This window comes from Corythoichthys intestinalis, chromosome 4, assembly GCF_030265065.1.
Source record: "Corythoichthys intestinalis isolate RoL2023-P3 chromosome 4, ASM3026506v1, whole genome shotgun sequence".
Lineage (NCBI taxonomy): Eukaryota > Metazoa > Chordata > Actinopteri > Syngnathiformes > Syngnathidae > Corythoichthys > Corythoichthys intestinalis.
In genome coordinates this window covers 9,366,733-9,392,491 of record NC_080398.1, presented here as the reverse complement: position 1 = coordinate 9,392,491, position 25,759 = coordinate 9,366,733, and the positions used below count along the sequence as shown (strand labels likewise).

The 25,759-nt window shown below is 38.4% G+C and overlaps 1 protein-coding gene across 2 annotated transcripts in view; it reads left to right on the top strand.

Annotated features, from left to right (window-relative positions):
* LOC130914519 (RNA-binding motif, single-stranded-interacting protein 3-like) overlaps positions 1–23,996 on the top strand; it is a 227,298-nt gene extending 203,302 nt beyond the window's left edge. Inside the window, exons 12-15 of one of the 2 annotated variants that reach the window (XM_057833781.1) lie at positions 10,937–11,053; positions 14,696–14,782; positions 14,977–15,101; positions 18,950–23,996. In XM_057833781.1, coding sequence (XP_057689764.1) covers positions 10,937–11,053; positions 14,696–14,782; positions 14,977–15,101; positions 18,950–18,953 — 333 coding nt within the window. In that variant the 3' untranslated portion in view covers positions 18,954–23,996. The remainder of the gene's footprint in view (positions 1–10,936; positions 11,054–14,695; positions 14,783–14,976; positions 15,102–18,949) is intronic. The other variant, XM_057833779.1, reaches the window with a different exon arrangement.
* The last annotated feature ends 1,763 nt before the right edge of the window (positions 23,997–25,759 follow it).

Genomic DNA, 25,759 nt, shown 5'->3' with positions numbered 1-25,759 from the left:
ATACTAAACCTTGTCTTATACTTTAACAAGAGCGGTTGTAATAACCCCACATATCAATAATTAGAATATGTGATCAAATAAATTGATGTATTTGTATTGAACCGTTTGGGTACGGGGTGCTCGGTTCGGAACGGAGGCGTACCGAACGGGTTTCTGACGTAATGTAACCCTTACTTTTCAAGGCTGTGAGTCGATCAGGTTACACTTTCTTTGTGTAGATTATATTTACTCCGTCTTCTCAACTATAATGACGACCAACACGGTAGGTCAGTATATAACCCAGAAACATCAACGGCGCGACAACGTGGCCGCCACGAGAACGCAGTGAAACGCGGGTGTTAAAGTCAATCAGCCAATGCACACCAGTCGCAGTGCGGCCGCGTCTTAGACGCGTCCCAGAAGCGGCTCAACGCGACGCATGCGAAAAGAACGGCAGAGTTTATTATTTGACGCGAGACGCGGCCCTTCTGCGTCAATACTACTAGCTAGGATCGGGCAGACAGGAAGTCACTCGTGTAAAAAATACGGTGGATCCGGTCAATTTTCAAACTAATATGCAATCATAACCCACTTTTTGAGTCCATCAGATCTCTTGAGTGGTAGATCGGGGCACAGTTGACTTGTCTTTGTTGATTTACTGCTGTCTTTTCCGCTATAATAATAACACACACGGTGTTCAATACTAAACCCTCCTACCACAACAGAACAAGTAGGAACTAATATTCACATAGGAACTAAAGTTTTACTACATAAAATATACAATATAAATGAATACTACAACACATTTGTAAAATATAAACACATAATAAAATAATAGTCCATTTAAATAAAATAAATTGAAATGAGCTAGAACACCTGTAATTAAATAATAAGAATAATACACAGATCCTGTTTACACAATTATATTTATTAATTTCTGTGTGGCGCTTTAACTTGAGAAAATCCACCAATAAAGCTTTTGAAAACCGTTCATAAGAAAAAATAATGATTCATTGAGGCATTTCAATTGTAAAATACATGTTAAAATCTTTGTCATTGGGATTGCTTTTCTCTTTAGCACAGGACTTCTTTTTTCTTCTTTCTTCCAGAAAGAAAGCTGACCAATGAGCAGGGTCTGAAAGGCAAATTGTTGTTGGATTATTATGTTTAAATACCCGCTACTTTTTGAGCAGAATTCTAGCTTTGAATAGGCTAATGTTCCTAATGTTGAAACCACAAAAGTGTGTAATAAACAACTAGCACATTTATATTTTGCATTTTGTTTTCTTACTGTACCGAAAATTAACCGAACCGTGACCTCAAAACCGAGGTACGTACCGAACCGAGATTTTTGTGTACCGTTACACCCCTGCACTTCATATTCTAAATAAGTTTGCACTCCACTTTTAGATGAGAATTGAACAGTGTGAACTTTAACTCATCTGTAATTCTCCAGTTAACTGTTATCAACCATATTAAGGTGCTTGATGAATAAGGGACAGATTTTAACAGCAGATATTGCATCAAATAAATGGGGGTTTGGATACTATTTTCTTCATTAACAATTGAATTCTTTGCAGCATTCAAAGGACTTTATGATATAATCCATATTTTTTGCTTCCACTTATATTTTCTTCTACCTCTACTTGTCTGCTAATTTAAAACTAAATGTTGTCGGCACTCATGGCTTCACAATGTATGGCTGAAACTTGATAAATACATTTTTTTGTGTTTTCTAAATGTGTCAACAAATGTGTCATGCCACTTATTGGGAGTCCCTGAGACATGAGTGGGATTCTAAATGAAAAATGTTCTTTTTGTGAGAGAGACCATGTGACTGGGAGAGGGTCATGTGTAGGAAAAGGGAAGAAAGAAGGGGATTACAAAGCATAAATCATCAACAAAATGAGCAACTGCTGCAAAAGCAAGTCTGGTCTGGTTCCCCTGCCTGTCCTGCCATGAAACCCCTTTTATGCATCAAAGGTGAAAAAGAGTCCTTGTACAGTATTTCCTGGATGGACACTCTAGGTAAAATAAAAGTGCATCCAAGAGGGAGACTCAGAGAGCATGCATCTTAATTCTGGTCTTGTGATACTGTTTCTTTCCTTGCCTAACAACAATTGATACCGCATAACTTGCAAAAATAGCACTTTGCTCAAATCTTGGTTGGTTGGTACCCATGAATATATTCTCTACCAAAATGGAATTCTTTGTAAAGAATACTGTACGTTTAGTACATGCAGGTATTTAGGGCATCAATCCAATTAAAATGTGAAAAACAGTAAAGCAGCAGTAATACAGTGGAATGAAAAGGTATCTGAACCTTTAGGAATTTCTCACATTTCTGCATAAAATCACCATCAAATTTGATCTGATCTTTGTCAAAATCACACAGATGAAAAACTGTCTGCTTTAGCTAAAACCACCCAAACATTTATAGGTTTTCATATTTTAATGAGGATAGTATGCAAACAATAACAAAAGGGGAAAAAATAAGTAAGTGAACGATCGCATTTAATATTTTGTAACCCCCACCCTCCCTTGACATGAATCGCTGTTTTTAGATCATGCCACAGCATCTCAATGTCTGGACTTTGACTTGGCCACTCCAAACAGCATTTTGTTCTTCTGAAACCATTTGGAAATGGATTTACTTCTGTGTTTTGGATCATTGTCTTGTTGCATCATCCATCCTCTTTTTAGCTTCAACTGTTTGACGGACGGCCTCAGGTTTTACTGCAAAACATCCTGATAAACTTATGAATTCATTCTTCCATTAATGATTGCAAATTGTCCAGGCCTGAGGCAGCAAAACGGCCCCAAATCATGATGCTCCCTCCTTGCCTGGCACCGCCAGACTGTTCTCTCTGTATTTTTCAAACACTGTGAGAAATAGTCTAGGACGCAGCCCATTAACTGCCTCTCGAACAAGTACAAAATCAACCGTCCAATCAGATTCGTTTGAGTGACGTGTTCTTAACGAGTAACGTCACTCTTGCGCGCCAAAAGTCGTCTCTACAGCAACACAGATGGCGAACAAGAGAGCCGAGAATATGTTCCAATCCGCGGTAAAACCAGTTTTAAATTACCAAAAACACATCGACACAAGTCATTGACAACAGTCAACATGGCTCGCGCTAGCCATGTTGAATAAACATCTCCATTCTCCGCTCACTCTAATTACTTGTTGCTTTAACAACGTCACGCCTGCTCATCACTGATTGGTCCACTCCGCTGTCTGTTTGCCGTGGCTTGCTCCGCCCTCGGAATTTGATCCGCCGGACGGTCGCCAGACTCAATCGCTGGAACAGCGGTGAGTCTGGTATACCAGGCAAGCTCCCTCCAACCTGCTTCACGGTGGGGATGAGGTGTTGATAGTGGTGAGCTGTTCTATTTTTCCTTCACACATGTTGTTGTGTGTTACTCCCAAACAACTCAACTTTGGTTTAATCAGTCCACAAAATATTTTGCCAAAATTCTGTGCAGTGTCCAAGTGCGTTTTTGCGAACTTTAAACGAGCAAAAATGTTGTTGTTTTTTTGTTGTTGTTGTTTTTTGACAGCAGTGGCTACCTCTTCGGAGTCCTCCCATGAACACCATTCTTGGCCATAGTTTTGCATATAGTTAATGTGTGCACTGAGATATTGGACTGTGCCAGTGATTTCTGTAAGTCTTTAGCAGACACTCTAGGGTTCTTTTTTACCTCACTGAGTATTCTGAGCTGAACTCTTGACATCATCTATGGTGGACGGCCACTCTTTAGGAGAGAAACAACAGTGCCAAATCCCCTCCATTTGTAGACAACTTCTCTGAATCAACATCGAGACTTTTAGAGATTGTTTTTGTATCCTTTCCCAGCTTTATACAAATCAAGAATCCTTGATTGCAGGCCTTCAGACAACTCTTTTGACCGAGCCATAATGCACATCAGACAATGCTTCTCAACAAGACAATTCTTACCAGGTGTGTGTTTTATAGTGGGCAGGGCAGCTTTAAACCACTCATCAGTGATTGGGCACACACCTGACTTAATTTGTTCGGTAAAAATTGGTTTTAATTGCCCTTTAAGTCTCCTTAGGCAGATTTTTCCCCTTCTGTCATTGTTTGCATGCTGTCCTCATTAAAATATGGAAACCTATAAATGTTTGGGTGGTTTTAATTAAAGCAGAAACTATTTTTACATTTGTGTTATTTTGACAAAGATCAGATCACATTTGATGGTGATTTTATGCAGAAATGTGAGAAATTCCAAAAGGTCAGATACTTTTTCATACCACTGAAATTTTCACTTAAAAAACAAAGTGCATTGAGTTGTGTTTATCAGCCTTTTCTCATCCTACTTGAACTCATCGTGTTTACCTCTAATTTAATTAGAGCATTTTTCTGTTCATAATTACTCGTACATCCTTAGAAGAAATGAGTAACCATGCATTAAGAGAGAAATGTGCAATTGAAATGGCAATAATGAGACATGAAAATAAATCCAATATTAATGAGGTAAACAAAGAAATAATAATTCATGAAATAGAGTGGCATGACAATGTTTGGGCATATTTAAAGTGCCCAAACCTTTTCGTGCAACTTTATAGTATTTTGTGAAAAATATAGCTATGAAGAACAATGTGGAATTGTGTTGTGAGGAACAAATCATGACATGGTTGCATAAAATGTAGGCAAGAGGCAAGAGTGTGGTATCTTTTTTTCCCCTTTGTCGTTACTACTTTACTTCTCTTTACAAAGATGACTGACTATAAACGGAGTGAAGTTATAATTTGGAGGCAGAAGGAGTACTGAGTTGAGGATCGGGATGTATCTGCTGTCCTTAAAGTGTGACACTCATAAATATCACCCTCCTCAAAAAAACTACTAAGACAGAGGTGTATATTCACACTTTTTATTAAGCTAAAGTGCACAGTACACATGGCAGAACACAAGATGTAAGACTTGTAACAATGAATCAGTCCAAACAACATTTGTAGGTTTTTACTATTTTAGATGCATTATTTGTTCACAGTAGCCTGCTGTGTGATCACGTCAAGCTAAAGAGCGAAAAATTGCGAGGGAGGATGAGAAACCCTCAAATGAAGGGAAGTGTTATTGTGCTAGTTAAAAAGGCCGGGTATTATCATGATTCTGGCTGCCATGTCTATCCTGCGTTTAGCAAAACCACTGTGCACTAGATTGTTATAAGACCTGTTGATGCATCTGTGTGTAATCAGATGTGATTCCTTCTCAATCGAGGACAGTTAATGAAGCTGATATGCAAGCTGCTGTGTTCTTTTAATGAAAGGACAGCTGTCACAGCAGTGCTCCTTTTGCTGAATACAATCCTACACTGCAAATTTAATCAGATTACTTTTCTTGAATCTAGTCAAATATTTTTTTTTCTCCATCTTGTTTTGAGTGTTAAAGACTAGTTAACAGATTAATGCCTCAGATTATTCCATTTACTTTATGTAAACATTATTATTTATTCTCATTAAGCCCATACATCTAAAAGTTGGTAATTTTTCACCTAAAATCAAGCAAAATGTTTTCAAATAATGTTTTGAACAATATTAATTATTGAATTAAGAACATTTCTGACAAACAAGTTTTTTATAATATTTAATACACAAACTGTTTGCTTAAAGTACAGTGGGGAAGACAAGTATTTGATACACTGCCGATTTTGCTGGTTTTCCCACTTGCAAAGCATGTAGAGGTCTGCAATTTGTATCATAAATTCTCTTCAACTGTGAGGGACGGAATCTAATACAAAAAAACAGAAAATCATGTTGTATGATTTTTTAATAATAAATTTGCATTTAATTGCATGAAATAAGTATTTGATACATCACAAAAATCGAATTTAATAATTGGTACAGAAACCTTTGTCTGCTATTACAGATACCAAACGTTTCCTGTAGTCCTTGACAAGGTTTGCACACACTGCAGCAGGGATTTTGGCCCACTCCTCCATGCAGATCTTCTCCAGAGCCTTCAGGTTTCGGGGCTGCTGCCGGGCAACACAGACTTTCAGCTCCCTCCATAGATTTTCTATCGGGTCCAGATCTGGTGACTGGCTAGGCCACTCCAGGACCTTAAGATGCTTCTTATGGAGCCACTCTTTTGTTGCCTTGTCTGTGTGCTTTGGGTCGTTGTCATGCTGGATGACCCAGCCACGACCCTTCTTCAGGGCTCTCACCAAAGGAAGGAGGTTGTCAGCCAAGATCTGGGGATACATAGCCCCATCCTTCCTCCCCTCAATACGGTGCAGTCGTCCTGTACCCTTGGCAGAGAAGCAGCCCCAAAAAATGATGTTTCTTTCTCCATGTTTCACGGTTGGGATGGTGTTCTTGGGGTTGTACTCATCCTTCTTTTTCCTCCAAACACGACGAGCCGAGTTTAGACCAAAAAGTTCAATTTTGGTCTCATCCGACAACATGACCTTCTCTTATTGCTCCTCTGGATCATCCAGATGGTCAGTGGCAAACTTCAGACATGTCTGGACATGCACTGGCTTCAACAGTGGGACCTTGCGTACGCTGTAGGATTTTAATCCATGACGGCGTAATGTGTTTCCGATGGTTTTCTTCGAGACTGTGGTTCCTGCTCTCTTCAGGTCATTGACCAGGTCCTGCCGTGTAGTTCTGGGCTGATCCCTCACCTTCCTCATGATCAGTGATGCCCCACGAGGTGAGATCTTGCATGGAGCCCCAGAACGAGGCAGACTGACCGTCAACTTGAACTTCTTTCATTTTCTAATAATCGCTCCAACAGTTGTTACCTTCTCACCAAGCTGCTTGCTTATTTTCCTGTAGCCCATCCCAGCCTTGTGCAGGTCTATTATTTTATCCCTGATGTCCTTACACAGCTCTTTGGTCTTGGCCATTGTAGGGAGGTTTGAGTTTGTTTCTTTGAGCATATGAACAGGTGTCTTTTATACAGGTAACAAGTTCAAACAGGTGCAGTTACTTCCGGTAATGAGTGGAGAACAGGATGGGTTCTTAAAAAAGAACTAAGAGCCGAAATATTTACTAGTTGGTAATGTATCAAATACTTATTTCATGCAGTTAAATACAAATTTATTATTTAAAAATTATACAATGTGATTTTCTGGATTTTTGTATTAGATTCCGTCCCTCACAGTTGAATAGAACTTATGATACAAATTACAGACCTCTACATGGCTTGCAAGTGGGAAAACCAGCAAAATCGGCAGTGTATCAAATACTTGTTCTCCTCACTGTATGTCTGTTAAGCTTATTTATTTGTCTTATTTAAAAAAAAAAAAAATCTGAGTAAAATTTACTTGAAGCACTGGCAGACAATTCCACTTAATTTCTAGTAGATTTACACTGAAAACAAGGGAATTTAAATAATTTTAGGGAGATGTATTTTTGCAGTGTAATTGTGTTACCTGATGTCAAAAAGTTAAAAAAAAAACACTTAGCATCATGGCTCCCCTTACCCAAAAAAGTTGAACTTTCATGACTTTTTCATTGTGTGTGAAGTTCACTGCTTCAGTGAAACAACAAAATGTTACACCTGCCATGCTACTAAACAGGGATATCTTACATGATGAGGCATTGTTTACGAAATCCATACAGTGTCATTTAAATTGTATTAAAGTCATATGATAAAGTATGCATCAAAATCTGTGCTTTGTGCATCTAATGTCATGCATTAAATGAAAATGAATATGAAACTCGCATTTTTTTGTGCTATTGCATGGTTCCAGTTACATGAGGATGGGATGGTGACATGCTTTCAAAAATTACACCTCATAGGTCAAGAACTGTAGCACACCTATAATCATCATTGATTTTATCTGTACTTCGAAGCCTGTTTTGAGTGTGTTATCTAAAAAAAAAAAAAGTTAGTTAGTCTAAAAAAAAGTCAAGGAGAATAGCACTTGAAATTTGTAAAGACGAAAAGATGCAAAAGCATCAATTGTATTTTAACACTAAGGCTAAATTACACTAGGATGAACAATTTTAGACTGGGTGTTTCACACCTAACATCATACCTAGGCTACCCTGACGGTTAAGGAGCGTTTAGGACCCCCCGCTGCTGCAAGGTAAACTCGTATTTGCACAGACTAAGCATGTGCGAAAAGCAGCTAGCCTCAGATATTACATTATGGTCAATGCTGTTTACCTCTGAACCAGAGACTCATGCACCAACGGGAATTTTCAAAAGAATGCAGAAGCTCACACTGTGAGCATTGGCTTTTGAGAAGAAACAAGATTTCTCTGTGTGGACAGACAAAGAGGTGTTGGGGTGGCGTGGCTCAGTGGTAGAGTAGTTGTCCCCCAAAACCCAGAGGTTGTGGGTTCAATTCTCCGCCCTGATGAACACGCCTCAGTGTCCTTGAGCAAGATACTGAACCCCACGTTGCTCCTGGTGCTGCGTCACCAGTAGGTGGATGGTGAGATAGTGTAAAGCGCTTTGAGCGCCTTGAAAGGTGGAAAAGCGCTATATAAGTGTAACACCATAACACCATTTGTTGTTTTTGAAAGTAAGAAATGACAACGCATGTTCACAAGTGCTTGCACATGTAAAAAAGCCGCAAAGCCACGTCTGTACCGTTCGCCTCATTATACAATTGAATGCCACACTAAAAACAGTGATGGAGAGCTCCATGATGTCACTTAATTTGTTCACGGTTCTTAAAGGAAGACTCATTTGACAGTAGGTGCATATGGAGACTGATAAATGAAACATTTATCTACTTTGTGTAAAAAAATAAATAAATAAAAATAATAAAAATAAAAATCTCTGGCAAAGAGGTAGGTTAGTGTGGCCGACATTGAGTATTGGCTGGATAAATTACAGTACTTTCTGGATTATCAGGCACACCTGACTATAAGCCGCCACCCACCAAATTTGATACGAAAATTGCATTTTTTTCATAGATAAGCCGAACTGGACTGTAAGCCGCAGCTGTCCTCACTGTATTATGGGATACTTACACAAAAAGATATTAACCGATAACACTGTTGTTGTCCAACATGCCTCCTAACATGCATTGCAACGCTATAGATGTAAATACCAAAATTCATGTTCTGTGATAATTATTTCTTTAGTTACTCATCAAGTTGTTTCATTAATTGGTAGTTATGGTATTTGGTACCACTTTATTTGACAGTGGCACCATAAGACTGTTATTATACTAGAGCTGCAGCTATCGATTATTTTAGTAGTCAATTAATCGATAAACCATTAGTTCAAATAATTGAGTAATCAGATAAGGAACATGAAAAATTAAATTACCTGGGCAGAGCCTAAAACGGTATAACAAATAAAGAAATGACCTTTGTACAACAAAAGAACAATTGGCTAACTTGCATCGCAAAAGTCCGCTAAACTTTGTTGCAATGCTCTTAACGAATGGTTTAGACACATATTCCCACAAATATAGGCTAAATATACCTATAAACTAAATTACGAATGCATTAAAAAAAACATTAGCTCAAACAATAATTAGCTAATGTTGGTCGTAACAGGGAGCACCTGGATTCAGCCATGTGAATTGAGGCAGACTAGAAGGCAGTGTATCCAAATCAATAAAACTAAATGCAAACACTTTCAGAATAGACCATTACAACGTCACTTTAATTAAAGGAATACTCGAAGCAGCAAAATTCCAATATTTTTTTCTAATCGAATACTCGAGTCAATCGATTAATCATTGCAGCACTATATTAGACCATCATAATCATGACATGATACTGCCATGAACATTTTTTTTAACCTGTCCTGTTCAGCTGTTTGACACGGAGAATGGAAATCTTTGTGTCCGATTAGTCTGAACCGTTTCATGTAATGTTTTACATGAGAGTATGACATACTCCCGTTGTGCTCTTTCAACATAACTTGTTTATTAAGACAAAGAAGCAAACATTAGTACCATGTGCAGTAATGAATGCTTATGACAGATGTCATTTTGTGTCATCTGGCAAACTATCTCACTTTTGAATCGATGTAAAAGATCCGAGCTGGACCTAAATGGAGTTAGTAACATAATTTGCTGGATGACACCGAATAACATCCGTCATAAACATTCATTAATCCCCATGATAGTGTCATGCCATAATTATAACAGTCTTATGGCCGGATTATGACGCCACTGTCAAATAAAGAGTTGCCTATTAACCCAAATAAATCAACAAATAAGCCGCACTGGACTATAAACCAAGGGTTTCAAAATGAGGGAAAAAAGTGGCATCTTTTATTCCATACATTACGGTAAGCATGAATCTGTCTGACTGTAGATGTTGCCATAGCCACATAAACTCAACAGTACTTGAATGGTGATGCCCAACATGTTTTTGACATGAGACTTATCCAAAGCTATGAATGAAAAGATCCATAATCTAAATGTCTGGTACATTGTACTGATAAAAGTCTTGATGGCGACATACCTACAGGTACTTATCAATTCATTAATCAGTCAGGTTGGGCAAGGAGCTGAAATCCCTTCTTATTCTTAATTAATCAAAACAAGTCATTTTAGACAATCCTGCGCTGCCAATTTTATGGCGGCAGTTTAAGATCGGCTGCTTTCTGTTCCAATATGAATTTGACCTATTGTACAAAATAGGATCCATACATTATGACAAAGGAATATTGTTGGTGTTTTCTTGTCTGAAGTGTTCTTCCAAATGAATGCACAGTCATTACTAGTCATGCTGTAGTCCAGGCAGTTGTGAATGCATGTTATGAAATCATATTATTAATTGTTATTTTTAGTCATTTTTTAGTTTGCAAGTATAGCCAAATGTCTAAATTGTTTTGTCCATCTTCCTAATTGCTTACTCTCATTTTTTTTCTTACTCTTCTTCTATTTTCTGCACATGATTACATTTATTACCAATAAAACTTTGCAAAACTTAAATAATGATGTTCCTTTAGTTTCCAGTTAAAATCTATATATAATTCTACTGGGTCTGCATTCTTCTCCTGTGCCTCAGGGTGCTGTGATTGCACCGTCTGCGTCAATAGAGCCCAGCTTGTCTCTTCACCCTTCTGGCATCATGGCTCCCCTTACCCAGCAGATGAACCATTTGTCCTTGGGAACAACCGGGACTGTAAGTCTCCTTAAATTTGCCTCATCTCTATGACTGTGCCTCCTGATATGAACATTTTCTAATATCCCAGAGTGCACTTTGCTTGTGTGCATAGGACAGACAACACATCTTGGTCTCTTAACAGAATCTTTCTGCCCAACGTGTTCTTATATGGGTCATCAAAATATTATGGACAACTCAATACACAAAAATGACACATTGTTTTTCAACCTGAGAGCATACTTTCATCACATTTACCGTACATGTACTTAAGAACAAATAACGTTAGCTTGTGATGTGCTCTATAAATGGGCGATGGCAATGAACAAAATACTGAGACCAGATTTTTCTGAGAATATAAAACTGGTCCAACTGGGCCTTCTTATCAAAGTGATTGACATAGCCTACAAAAATCAATACGAAAACTAGTAATTTTCCAGATAGGTCGAAATGAGATTGTGCCCTGGTTAAACTGTGTGACCTGTGTATTTAATTTGATTGCAACTGTGTTTATGAGTGAATTCATTCTGCAAATGGTATATTTAAAAATTGGTCATGGTGTGACAGCACACTGTGCAGTATCATACAAGCACCTGCTCCATGTCGTTCTTCCTTCATGCACATTAATATTGAGCGCACTGGGAAAAGTTGTTTGGACGTTGCCACTTCTATCTTCTAAAATGTGCCGCATTAAGCATAAAGTTAAAAAATAAAGCATTGTTTAAATCTATGCATGTACATTTGCTGTAGTTTATTACAATACCTTTGATGCAATACCAGTTCCTGTCTTTGTCGCCTTTTTTTCCCGGAACCTCCGCATCCCCGCTGCTGTTTGCCATCAGTCCAGTCAGCAAGCACTTTTCTTGGCTTGCTCGCTGGCAAGCGCCGGCCTGCTCATCTGGTTCTCGATCGACTTTTTTTTCTGTGCAACTTTAAAGATTATAAATATTTCAAGAGGAGATATAGTAACTCTACTTACGAAACTAATTGGTCTTGGAAGTAGTTTGGTACCTTGAAAAATCTGTAAGTAGAGACGCATTTTCCATTTAAATGCCCTAATCCGTTCCAAGCCCCCCAAAATTCTGACATATACAGTGGGGAGAAGAAGTATTTGATACACTGCCAATGGGTTTTCCCATTGGCAGTGTATCAAATACTTGTTCTCCCCACTGTATCTTTTATGATGCATCAAAATATGTAACAAATGCATGTTACAATTAGATTATTGCACAATAGACGTAAAATCAGAGTTGTGCATAATTAAAAAAAAACAAGAATAGAGTAAAGACGAAATGTTAATTCACTCATGTAAAGCTGTCGGAACACGAGAGGTGAATGAAGAGGGCGCTGGGACACACACATACACATACAGTAGAGGTTCCTCTTAGCCAATTGAATGCCGGGAATGCTAGGCAATAGCCAATGACAGAGCAGCTATAAGTATGTTACGCTCAGTAAACTGTATTTTGGCCTTTCGTATTCTATAATATATATTTATATATTAGGGCTGTCAAACGATTAAAATTTTTAATCCAGTTAATCACATCTTAAAAATTGATTAATCATAATTAATCGCAATTCAAACCATCTCTAAAATATGCCATATTTTTCTGTAAATTATTGTTGGAATGGGAAGGTAAGACAGATATATACATTCAACATACTGTACATAAGTACTCTATTTGTTTATTATAACAATAAATCCACAATATGGCATTAACATTATTAACATCCTAATCTAATTAAAACCCCCTCTGTATGTTTTTGTTTCAATAAAATTTGTACAATTTTCAATCAAAAAATAAACGAATAGCTCGCCAGTGTTGACTTCACAACCTTTGATAGTTTGTATATTGTTACTAAATATTACCATCTAGTGTATTTGTTGAGCTAACGAATGTTTGAAAAGAGTTTGACCAGTGTAAATATTATTTTGCATAGATATTTTGATCGGGAAGGTTAGTTCTCTTTGCATTGAGAGCTTTTCTTTTTGTGAACATTATTTTTTTGAGAGATAGGGATTATCATTTTTGTTGGGCTTTCAGTAAATGATGCTGTAGCGACTTAACTGTTCTGCCCAAATGCATGATGGGAAGTTGGGCAACCATGACTGTCAGTGGTGGCTGCAAATGGTATATCTTCTCTGCGTTGTGTTCAATACAGGGTTATAAGAAAAAGATTATCTCCTGTCGTTCTTCCCCACGTCACTCGTCACAATAGATATAATTACTGTGGAAGAGATGCAAAAGCTTATGCCAATAAATAGCGCGCCCCCAATGAATGCCTGTGTCCACTCCACTCGCTTGTTTCTGCCTCTTAGCTCCTAATATACATACAATGGTGTCATTGTAGTCTGTTTGCGGCAATGCATGAGTGGGTCATTCCGCGCATGCGTTAATTGTGTCAAATATTTTAACCTGATCAATTTTGAAATATAATTACCGCCCATTAACGCAAAAAATTTGACAGCCCTAATATATAGTGACAGTGTATCAAATACTTGTTCTCCCCACTGTATATGTATATATATATATATATATATATATATATATATATATATATATATATATATATATATATATATATATATATATATATATATCAGGGGTCGCGTATCCGAATATTTTCCGTCGTTGACCGGTTTTTTAAAACGGTGACGGAAAAAACTGAAGTCCATCCGTCATTTTGACAGGTTGCAATTCACACACCAGACCACAGGGTGGCGAGTGAGCATATTAATTAGCTATTGTCTCTCTTGATGCATGACGTTGGCCTTACTCGGAAAAATGTCAAGGCAACTGAGTGTTTGCCTGGCACGGCCAGACTGTTCTCCCTGTATTTTTCAAACACTGAGAGAAAAGTCTGGGACACAGCCTCTCGAGTAGGTACAAAATCAATCGACAAATCAGATTTGTTTATTTGCGTGACGTGTTCTTCACGAGCAACGTCACTCTTACGCGCAGAAAGTCGTCTCTACAACAACACGGATGGCGGGAGAGCCGAGAATATGTTCCAATCCGCGGTAAATTCAGTTTTAAATGAGCTAAAACACATCGACACGAGACACTGACAACACTCTGTCTCACGCTAGCCATGTTGAATAAACTCCGTTCTCCTCGTATGTTTACTTCCGCGCGCAAGTCCCTCGTCCTGCCCTCGTCGCTTTGCTAACAGCACGTCTGCCCGTCGCTGATTGGTGCACTCCGTTGTCTGTCTGCCTCTTGTTAAGCTTGTTCGGACAGAATATTAATTAAAATTGAATGAAAACTAAATACTATTTAATATGTCATTATAATCATTTTAAAAATGTAAGTGACGGGTAAAAATAGATTATGACCGGATTTTTATGACACTGTCAGTCAAAATGACAGACAACGAAAAAGTCTAGCGCAACCTCTGACATATATATATATATATATAACAAGAGGCAATATTTTCTCTTTGAGGTGTGTCTTAACTTGAAAATTCTGTATGTAGAGACATTCGTGAGTAGAGGTACCACTGTATTTGCAAAGCAAACGTGATCATGTCAACTATAGGATTAGTGACATGATTTTGTAATTCATAAATGTACTGTATTTTGCAAGACAATACTGTACTAGTATGTTCTCTCCGTTGGTATATTAGATATGTTCGTCTTTGACCTTCTTTTTCTGGTTGCAGTACATGCCTGCTGCAGCAGCTGCTCCTATGCAAGGAACCTACATTCCCCAGTACACTGCAGTGCCTGCTTCTGCCATCACAGTGGAAGTAAGGACACAGACTGTGCTCGACTTAAAAGATTTCTTGGAGCGGTTTCATAATGCAGAATGCAGGCCTGTGAGAACTGTTGCCAACATTTTCTAGTTCAAAAGACAGCGGGTGTTGTTTTAGTAAATGCTCAGTTTGTACTGCTTATGAAAATAAGGAGTGTAAATATTTGCGCTGTTCTTATTTGTGTTCAGGGCGTGGTGACGGACTCATCTGCACAGACAGCCACCCCTTCTTTGCAAGACAACAGTGGGCAGCAGCCTTTATCAGTGGATAACACAGGAGAACACGGCACTGCCTACTCTTACCAGCAGACAAAGTGTGTGGAGGCTTGTCTTTCTATTATGAATTCACTGAAGTAAAGCTACAAAAAGCTCACGAGCATCCATTTAAATGCAAAGCCACATCAGCATCATTACCAGTGTCACTAATTCTAGTTATCCCTATAAATTGTAAAATTTAATCAATGCCATCAGGATAAATATACAGAGCAATTTAATACAATATGTTACATTTTATCATAATAACTTACAGTTCATAAAGCAATGCATGACCTAACATAACTTCTTTATGTTGTTTCCATTTATAGCCACAATGTTAAATCATGGACTTCTGGGTACTACTTTCACATGTACTGTATGATAAGGTACCTGATTGCTCTAGTAGCTTGATGGCACTCATGTAATCTACGAAACTGCAGCATCCTTGATTGGATTCTATTTGGATTCCTTTACTAATCATTAAATCCATCTCACTCTACTTTCACTTAAGATATACGATTAATCTTTGTATTTTAACGAGCAGTAAAATTGCAGAATTGCAGGAATCACTGCTAAGATTGGACGATATTGTGGTGAGGTAAAAACAGTTAACTGTTGTAAACAGGATCACCAGAGTTATCCAAATAGTAGCACTGGAATTGTCCACGGACGATTGTGGCCAATTTCCATTTGTCTCAAGCTATTTTTAAGTTCTAGTTAAGTTTTAAGTAAGTCTAAAGTCCTGATAGTAAGTCCTGGTAGGATTTTGAGTTTTTGCAGTGTTCAAAATAAATGTATGATACCTGCTGTATTGGAGCATATTAGGCACCAGTGCTACTTGGTGTTTTATCCAGCAATGACTACTGAGCTAAAATTGACAGTTAGCTTTATTATGTTTTAATTTTACACCCTCATCACTCTACAGCGCTGTTTTTACAGATTAAATAAAGCCTGTATGTAAGACACGTTAGCCACGCATCGACAGTACTCATAATTAATAGAAACCTAGCCCTCCGCAGGGCTAATGTAACATTAACAAGGTGCTGTAACGTTAATCTTATTTATTAATGCTGAGAAGTCTATTGCTTTAAGATGGCGGCTGTTTACTAACGCTGGCGAGTCTGTCATTTCGCATCTAGTTCTATATACAGTGGGGCAAATTAGTATTTAGTCAACCACCAATTGTGCAAGTTCTCCTACTTGAAAAGATTAGAGAGGCCTGTAATTGTCAACATGGGTGAACCTCAAACATGAGAGACAATGTGGAGAAAAAAAAAAAAAAAACAGAAAATCACATTGTTTGATTTTTAAAGATTTTATTTCCAAATTAGAGTGGAAAATAAGTATTTGGTCACCTACAAACAAGCAAGATTTCTGGCTGTCAAAGAGGTCTAACTTCTTTAACGAGGTCTAACGAGGCTCCACTCGTTACCTGTTTTAATGGCACCTGTTTTAACTCATTATCGGTATAAAAGACACCTGTCCACCATCTCAGTCCAAAGACCAAAGACCAAAGAGCTGTCGAAGGACACCAGACACAAAACTGTAGACCTGCACCAGGCTGGGAAGACTGAATCTGCAATAGGTAAAATGCTTGGTGTAAAGAAATCAACTGTGGGAGCAATTATTAGAAAATGGAAGACATTCAAGACCGCTGATAATCTCCCTCGATCTGGGGCTCCGTGCAAGATCTCACCCCGTGGCGTCAAAATGATAACAGAAATCCCAGAACCACACGAGGGGACCTAGTGAATGACCTACAGAGAGCTGGGACCACAGTAACAAAGGCTTCTATCAGTAACACAATGCGCCGCCAGGGACTCAAATCCTGCACTGCCAGACGTGTCCTCCTGCTGAAGCCAGTACACGTCCAGGCCCGTCTGCGGTTCGCTAGAGAGCATTTGGATGATCCAGAAGAGGACTGGGAGAATGTGTTATAGTCAGATGAAACCGAAATAGAACTTTTTGGTAGAAACACAGGTTCTCGTGTTTGGAGGAGAAAGAATACTGAAATGCATTCGAAGAACACCATACCCACTGTGAAGCATGGGGGTGGAAACATCCTGCTTTGGGGCTGTTTTTCTGCAAAGGGACCAGGACGACTGATCTGTGTAAAGGAAAGAATGAATGGGGCCATGTATCGAGAGATTTTGAGTGAAAATCTCCTTCCATCAGCAAGGGCATTGAAGATGAGACGTGGCTGGGTCTTTCAGCATGACAATGATCCCAAACACACAGCCAGGACAACAAAGGAGTGTCTTAGTCAGAAACATTTTAAGGTCCTGGAGTGGCCTAGCCAGTCTCCAGATCTCAACCGCATAGAAAATCTGTGGAGGGAGTTGAAAGTCCGTGTTGCCCAAAGACAGCCCCAAAACATCACTGCTCTAGAGGAGATCTGCATGGAGGAATGGGCCAAAATTACCAGCAACAGTGTGTGAAAAGCTTGTGAGGGTTACAGAAAACGTTTGGCCTCCGTTATTGCCAACAAAGGGTACATAACAAAGTATTGACATGAACTTTTGGTATTGACCAAATGCTTATTTTCCACCATGATTTACCAAATAAATTATTTAAAAATCAAACAACGGGATTTTCTGGATTTTTTTCCCCACATTCTGTCTCTCATGGTTGAGGTTTACCCATGTTGACAATTACAGGCCTCTCTGATATTTTCAAGTCGGAGAACTTGCACAATTAGTGGTTGACTAAATACTTATTTGCCCTACTGTATGAGACGAATCAGACGCTACCACCGTAGCATCATGTGGGTGTAGTTTGTAACAACATTGGCGTAGTTTGTCACGGCTGTCGGCAGCAGTCAGGTATTATTGCTTCTTCCTCTACGCACATGACGTCAGCACGTTGTGCCGCATTAAATGATTCCTCGAGGTGGGGAAAATGCCTCGATCAATTTTTAAAGTCGAGTTATTCGAATTATTCGAGTAATCATTTCAACCCTAGTGGTAACAAAAAGTCACTCATTTTATTTATACATGTCCAGTTCTTTTCAGTTTGGTCATTGTAGTTACAAGACCTTTTGTAATACTACATTTTAAGGCCCATGTCCACATGTCTGTCGCTGTTGTGACCTTTCGTCTGCCATTAAAAGGAAGTACATTTCTTCAGGGACTTGGGCAGCTTATAGAGCCACGGAATATGGCACCCTAGGTCGAATTGGCCCAATTAGAAGATTCATTTTGGTTTTGAATTTAGGCATTGCTGCACAGCGCAGTAGTGCCTCCTTTTTTGTTGGACCCTCTTCAATAGGGTTTTTTTCTCCTAGGTGTGTGACTGTCTCTCTAATCCCAAAAAATGAGGTGAAATTTGAGAAAGCTAGTTTCTCATGAGATGATGAGAGAGACGATCTGCCGCCACCATGACCTGCGTGCCTTCCGAATTGCGTGACGTCCGAGTTGCGCCAAACTGCGAGGGCCCGTTCAGTCCTGCTTGCAGGCCTAGTTGTTTTTTGTTTTGTTTTTTTTCGCAGAAGAATGGAATGACTCCATTTATACTTCTTTTCACTTCCTCTTAGTGTCATAGTGTGTGTGTACCTGTCTGTTTCTGAGAGGCAGTACAGCAGCCCAGGTTTTTAGATGTACAGTAATTTTGTGTCATAAAGTTTGACTGTAGCATTTGAGGATAGATATCAGCATATTTTTTAATAGCTACTGCTAACTCATGGTCTACTTAAACACACTCTGTGATATGATCAAGCCTGAGGCTGTACTCCTCCTAACGTGTGAAGGCACATTAGCCAATGCTTCCTGTATGAGCGTCTGGTTTGTTGTGTCTACTTGAAGCTCACGATTGAAATACACTTATCTGCATGCCGGTTTGTGCAGGCAGGCAGATTAGACATGGATTGAAGTTTTTCACTTTCCTTTCTGTTGACCTGTCTCTACCCCAGATAACAACCTGATTGCTGACTTGCCTTGTGAAGGACTGCACTGACAGAGAGCCAACCAAACAGGGACACATTGAGGTCGCATGGACAACATGACAGACAGCGAATTCTTCCGCTGTGTTGAGACACTAAATAAAGCTTTTTTTATATCACTAATTGAACCAAGAAAATGACACAAGACCATCATTTCTGAACTTAAAGACTAAAGATCATGGAGTTGACCATTTCTCCCAGAGAGACTGGACTTTGCCTTCCAAAGGAATACAAAAAAAGAAGACAAAGACTGAAATGTCAATTAACATGCTGTACAGAAAAGAAAAACATTTGAATGTGCAGGTAGATTTTCAGATTTTTCTATTTAAAAAAAAAAAAAAGGAAGCAAAGACAAACTAGAAAAGATTGTCTTCCTTTTATATTCAGCAAAATTGGATGTAAAAAGTGTACACCCTTGGTCAATTGCCACGTTTTTTTTTATATCAGACCAAAATATTTTCCACCATGAATCTGATCTATGACTTGTACAACTCAAAACTAATAATAAGATATATCATCACCTGAGATAATGTGGTTGCACAACCCCTTAGAACTAGGGATGTGGCTGTGTTCAAAATTAAGCAGTCATATTCAAACACTCATTGTAAATTGGGTCATTGCTCACCTGCCAATATTTTAAGTGCCTCTGATTTACCACAATGAAGGTGTTCTTGTAGGCTTTTTAGTAGTAGTGTGCTTACCATTGTTTTATTTTTATGGTAGGTGGGGGTACATACTGGAGTTTCAAAAGTTGATTTGCAGACACAACACCAATAATTAATCCTCTAAAGCAGTGATCCCCAACCACCGGGGCGCGGATCAGTACTTGTCCGTGGCGCATTTGCTATTAGGTTGCAGAGAAATAATAAATCATTTGTTAACGACCTCAATCTGGCCTGTAATTGTGGCCTTGACGCATCAATATTCCATACACACACACATACACATAGCCATACAGTGTATGTCTATGTGTATGTGTGTATACAGTATAAACACAGACTGTATATTCTATCTTCTTTTGACAGCTTGTCCAAGTCCGTTTTGTAATCACTGTTTCTTTCGTGAACGCATTTGAATGCATTACACGGAAGGCAGAGGGTGGTGACGCTCTGCATTTACGAGTAATCGCCGAGTTGCGATTGAAGTCTTGAGAAAACGAAAAAGAAAGTCTAACATCGTTACTTGGGTTGTTACAATTGTTTGGCAGTTGTGCACTCACCACAAGGAAAATAACAAATAAAAACACCGCTTATATTTCCTGGAATAGGAAACCACAATAGGGAACGACCAGGGGGACGTGTCAGTAACAGTGGCCCAGACAGGCGGAGCCTTTCGAGGCGGTCTTTCGTGAGTCTCGCTCTCCTGGAAGTGGCTACAATTTGACAGTCCAAAAAGTCACGAAAGTGAAGCGCCTGTGTGACTTGGGGTACCACGCGGTTCCCTTTCGTGGTTTAATTTTCCCCTATGTATTTTTTATAAGCTCCAGTTCGCTCGGCATCGAGTTGGGAGGGGCCAACCCCGCCACTGGCTGAGTGGTGATTTAACGCACGAGGCGGTCTCGCCAATCTTCGCACGACCCGACTTGAAGCATGTTATTGCGACGCGCATTTGAAGTGTCCAAGATTAATGTGCGGATGTGCCATGTGCTAATCATAGCTGGTTCATGTCAAGCGAGCCGGCGGGTTCAACATTTAAAATGATTGGTTGGCAGAGAGCCATATGCGCTCATCAAAAGAGCCTTATATGGCTCGCAAGACACAGGTTCACGACCCCTGCTATAGACTAATCCGAGTAAAGCTTTGTGTAGGTCGCCATCTAGTGGTTGGCCGCAATTACTGGTGTGTTTGCACACTTATAGCAGCCCAGAGCCTGTCAATGTAGACAGTACCTTTAGCTGCTGTTGGATGTGTGCTGCGGGCGGTGACATCTTTGGACAACTTTTCTATGGGGAAAAGACCGCCTGCTGAGCCAGAAGAGGAGCCTACAACCTAGTCCATTCTGCATAATATGTGACCAAAAGCTAGAAAACGAGGCAACAGAAGCAAATGCACTGAAAGCATCATACCTCATGGTGAACCGTATTGCTAAACCCAAGAAACCTCATTACGCTTGCGACCACAGATATTTGAGAGGTTGCTGTTAAAAAAAAGGTTGATTCAATGAATGGGGAGTGACATTTTCCCTGCACTTTATCTTCATTTTTAGCCCTCCTGTCATGTTATTTTATATTTACTGTCATTTTCTGCCACACATTGCCGGTCCGCAAAAAAAAAAAAAAAAAAAAAAACACTCATTACACCGGTCCGTGGTGCAAAAAAGGTTGGGGACCACTGCTCTAAAGAACCTAATTTCTACAGTGAAGTTGAACAACCACATTATTTCAGTTTTTTACTCTCTTAGATTTTTTTTTTTTTTAAGTTGTGTTTCATAAGGTTAAAGGTAACAAAATTATAGGGAAAAACAACTGAAATTATCTCGATCAATTTCTTATCCCCCAAAAAACCTGGTGCAGGGTGTGAAAACATTTTATATCCAGTGTACTGTACATCAATTCCATCCTTTTTATCGTTTGAGTCCTTTTTCTACAGTATCTAAGTTTACATATGTCTTTCTTGCCTTATTTTTTTTATCAAAGTTGGGAAACCATTTTCATTGTGTTGAACTAGAGAAAAAGTGAGTATGAATGTGTGTACATCTTTGTGGGGAATCACAGAGATTATACTGTACAGGACTTGTTGTATTTGTTTGAAGATGATTCTAAACCATGTGGTGCAACTAAGCTGACATTGACACGTGGAGAGATTCAGTCAACTTCCGTTTATTGATGTACATTATTTTTACAGTCATGGACGAAATTATTGGCACCCCTGCAATTTTTCCAGAAAATACAGTTTCTCCCAGACATTAACACAGTTAAGAGGCAGCAAAACAACCCCAAAACATAATTGGACCTCCACCATGTTTGTCTACAGGCACTGTGTTCTTTTCTTTGTAGGCCTCATTAATTTTTCTGGCATTCCGTGCCTTGACAGTGTGCAAGGAGTCATGAAATCTGGAGAGGAAACTATCAAAATGTTTTGTGTCGCAATGTAAGGTGTAGTGTCAGAAAATTGGGTCTGCATCAGAGGTCATCTGTAACAGGACAATGACCCAAACCATACCACAAATAGCACCAAGAAACAGTTGGAGATAAAGTGCTGGAGATTTCTGAGGTGGCCATCGATGAGTCCAGATCTAAATCCTATTGAGCACTATGGAGAGATCTCAAAATTCCTGTTGCAAGAAGGTACCCTTTAAATCTGAGAGATCTGAAACAGTTCACAAAAGAGGACTGGTCCAAAATTCCATCAGAGAGGTGCAAGAAACTTGTTGGTGGTCATAAGAAGCGATTGCTTTCTGTTATTTCTTCCAAAGGATGTACAACCATATATTGAGGTAAGGGTGCCCACAACTTTGTCCAGCCTATTTTTTGAGTTTTGTCTAAAGTTGTGTCAATTTTGAATTTCCTCCCCTGCAGTTTTGGGTTTTTCCAATGCGCTTCCAAGAAATTAATGCATTCAGACAGAAAACATTTGTAATTGCTTTAATTTCTGTGAGAAATGCTGTATTTTCTGGAAAAAATCCAGGAGTGCCAATAATTTCATTCATGACTATGTCTTATATTTTCTCTCTCTAAAAAAAAAAAAAACATGAAAAAACATTTTGTCTCATATACATGTCACGCCTCAAACAAAAAGCTAACAGAGAGAGAATTTCTGACTTTGTGACAAAGCAGAAATTATTAAGAGAAAAAGCAATAGATGTCATAAAAATGCTGTTTTTCAGTGTTGAACCTGCAGCCTGCAAGTGGCATATTTTATACCAAAGATGAAGAAAACAGCTAAGAAGATCTCTTCATTTTGTGGCTTTTTCCTTATTCTTTTACCACTGAAACTAAATGTGCATGCCATGGGCGATCATTTTGTCCAACGGTTTCTATTAGGACTACGTTGCATCGAACTGGCTTTCTAACCAACTGGTCGATATAAACACATGAATGTTCACAGGTCAGGAGCTTTCAGTCCTGTGGAATAAAATGGCTGATTTGCCAAGTGGTTTGAATAGTACACAGACATGGTGTCAGAAGATGTGTACACTAATCAAATTTACTGTAAAATATAAAAATTTAAATGCAGTAGCTGTACTTTGGGGCCACGCGGTTGCGGCCAATCTCATTTTCCAACCATAAGCCATCATCAATATGAACAGTTTGTATCAAAAAGGGCATTTTTACATTGAACCATATAAGCTGGTGCGTAAAACTAATTTTGCCTGTTTTTTTTTAATTTTTTTTTTTTTTATTGAGTATCAATGTTTGAGCTGCTAAACATCTTATATGCCTGGGGCTGTCTCTAGTGGATGCGGAAGAATTTCCACTTTCAGAATGTCCACCAATGTAAGTTATTCCAGCCAGAATTAACCTTTTCAATTTCGGAGAACAAATGAAGAACAAATGTCAAACCCCTCCTCGAAGGAAGATCAAGTCACAATGTGAAGAAAACCACCAAATCAAACCCAAATCAAGCAGATACAAACAAATCAAAATGGTATGGTATCTGATTTCATGTAAAGCTTGAACATTGAACTTGAATTTTTTAAAAGCAGAGAGGGTTCAAGAAAACTACATCTTTGACAACACGTTTTTATTTGTTTGGTAACATGCCCTTCATTAAATTGTGGATCAGCGAGTCTATGTAGAGTCAGTGGATATTGCCGTAAATTTCTTTTTTTTTCTTTCATACAAATCTTTCAATAAAAAAATCAACTCTCCTTGGTGTGTATTGTGCAGGTATCATTTTGAACCGCTAGAGGACAGTGTTGCTGCTGCACGGTTTTTGGAGAAAGATTTGCAATCATTTTTAAAGAAATAGATCACACACAATTTGTTGTCACATTTATTATATGGTCAGACTAACATAACAAACCTTGATGACTGATGTCATGGTCGTTGCATTGTATTTTCCAGGCATGCAAAATTTTGTCCGATGCATTGATATTAAATACAATGTAAATGCATTTTTGTTAATTCATGCTTGGTCCTCAGACATTTTTATGACATTTTTGTAACATCATATTTTCATTTAACAAGACCGTTTTGTCCTAAAAATATGACCATGCAAAGGTTCAATGTAAGATGTACAGTAAAACCCGCTGCTGCATACAGGAAACTCATCTGGACGGTAATGACACGCGTCAACCAAATATTTATGTTACTATATAATAGACTCAACCTAATGAAAATGGAGCCAAAATCCATATTAGTTTTAATTTCTTTGCAATTAAAAAAAAAAAAAAAAAAAATCAGTCAATCAAAAAGTGATAAAGGATGCCTAATGCCGAAGCAGAGTCTATACAAAAATAAACATACACACAACTGTCTTTCTAACAGCATTTCTAAATTAAATGTAGTTTAATATGCATTCACAACATTTTGGTTTTCGTTTGGTAAATAAAAAAATTAAGTAAAACGTTAATGAGTTTACACAATACAAGACACACAAATTCGAGCAATAGCAAAAGTGCTGTTGCTTTGCATTTTCAACTAGTGCAATTGAAGTACATACAGTAAACAATATACTGTAGAAGAAAAACATATCTTAAAGGGAGATTGTGACTCTTTGAAGATGTGTGTTTTTGATAAAATTCTGAATGTAAATATATCCAAGTCCCTGAGATAGAAACAAAAAACCTGATAGATTTGCATTCAAATATTTAAGACAAAGTGTGAGACCTTTTTACGATGTAGCTGAAATTATCACATATCTTAACAATAGAATGTTGTTGTTATTGTGCTTCTGAATCCAGTGTTATGGATAATTATCGGTTCAACTTAATTGGTTGATTTGTGTAACCCAAAATATCCATTATACTTATTAGAATGTTCCTATGCACACATCGTAGACTTTTTTTTTTTTTTTTTTTTTTTTTGTGCACAATTTCTTTCCTCCACACAGATTGTTATTACAATGGATTTGAAGGATTAAGCTCATAAATATCATCACACATAATCAAGCTAATGAAACCATTAATCACAATAATAATTTTTGCGTGTAATTCAATAACATGTTAAGAGCATTGTAGTTTAATAACAAACCGTAAGACTGTGCTGGATGTCCCAGTTGATGTTTTCCTTGGGTTTCTGTCATGTAAATCTAAATGTACATGTGAAAGTACATGACACCAAGCAAGTAGGCGAGCAAGCGAGCCCACCAGAGCCCAGTAACTCGCAATACAAACAGTGGGGCAAATAAATATTTAGTCAACCACCAATTGTGCAAGTTCTCCCACTTGAAAATATTAGAGAGGCCTGTAATTGTCAACATGGTTAAACCTCAACCATGAGACACAGAATGTGCAAAAAAAAAAAAAACAGAAAATCACATTGTTTGATTTTTAAAGAATTTATTTGAAAATCATGGTGGAAAATAAGTATTTGGTCCATACCAAAAGTTCATCTCAATACTTTGTTATGTACCCTTTGTTGGCAATAACGGAGGCCAAACGTTTTTTGTAACTCATCACAAGCTTTTCACACACTGTTTCTGGTATTTTGGCCCATTCCTCCATGCAGATCTCCTCTAGAGCAGTGATGCTTTGAGGCTGTCGTTGGGCAACACGGACTTTCAACTCCCTCACATTCTGTCTCTCATGGTTGAGGTTTAACCATGTTGACAATTACAGGCCTCTCTAATATTTTCAAGTGGGAGAACTTGCACAATTAGTGGTTGACTAAATACTTAT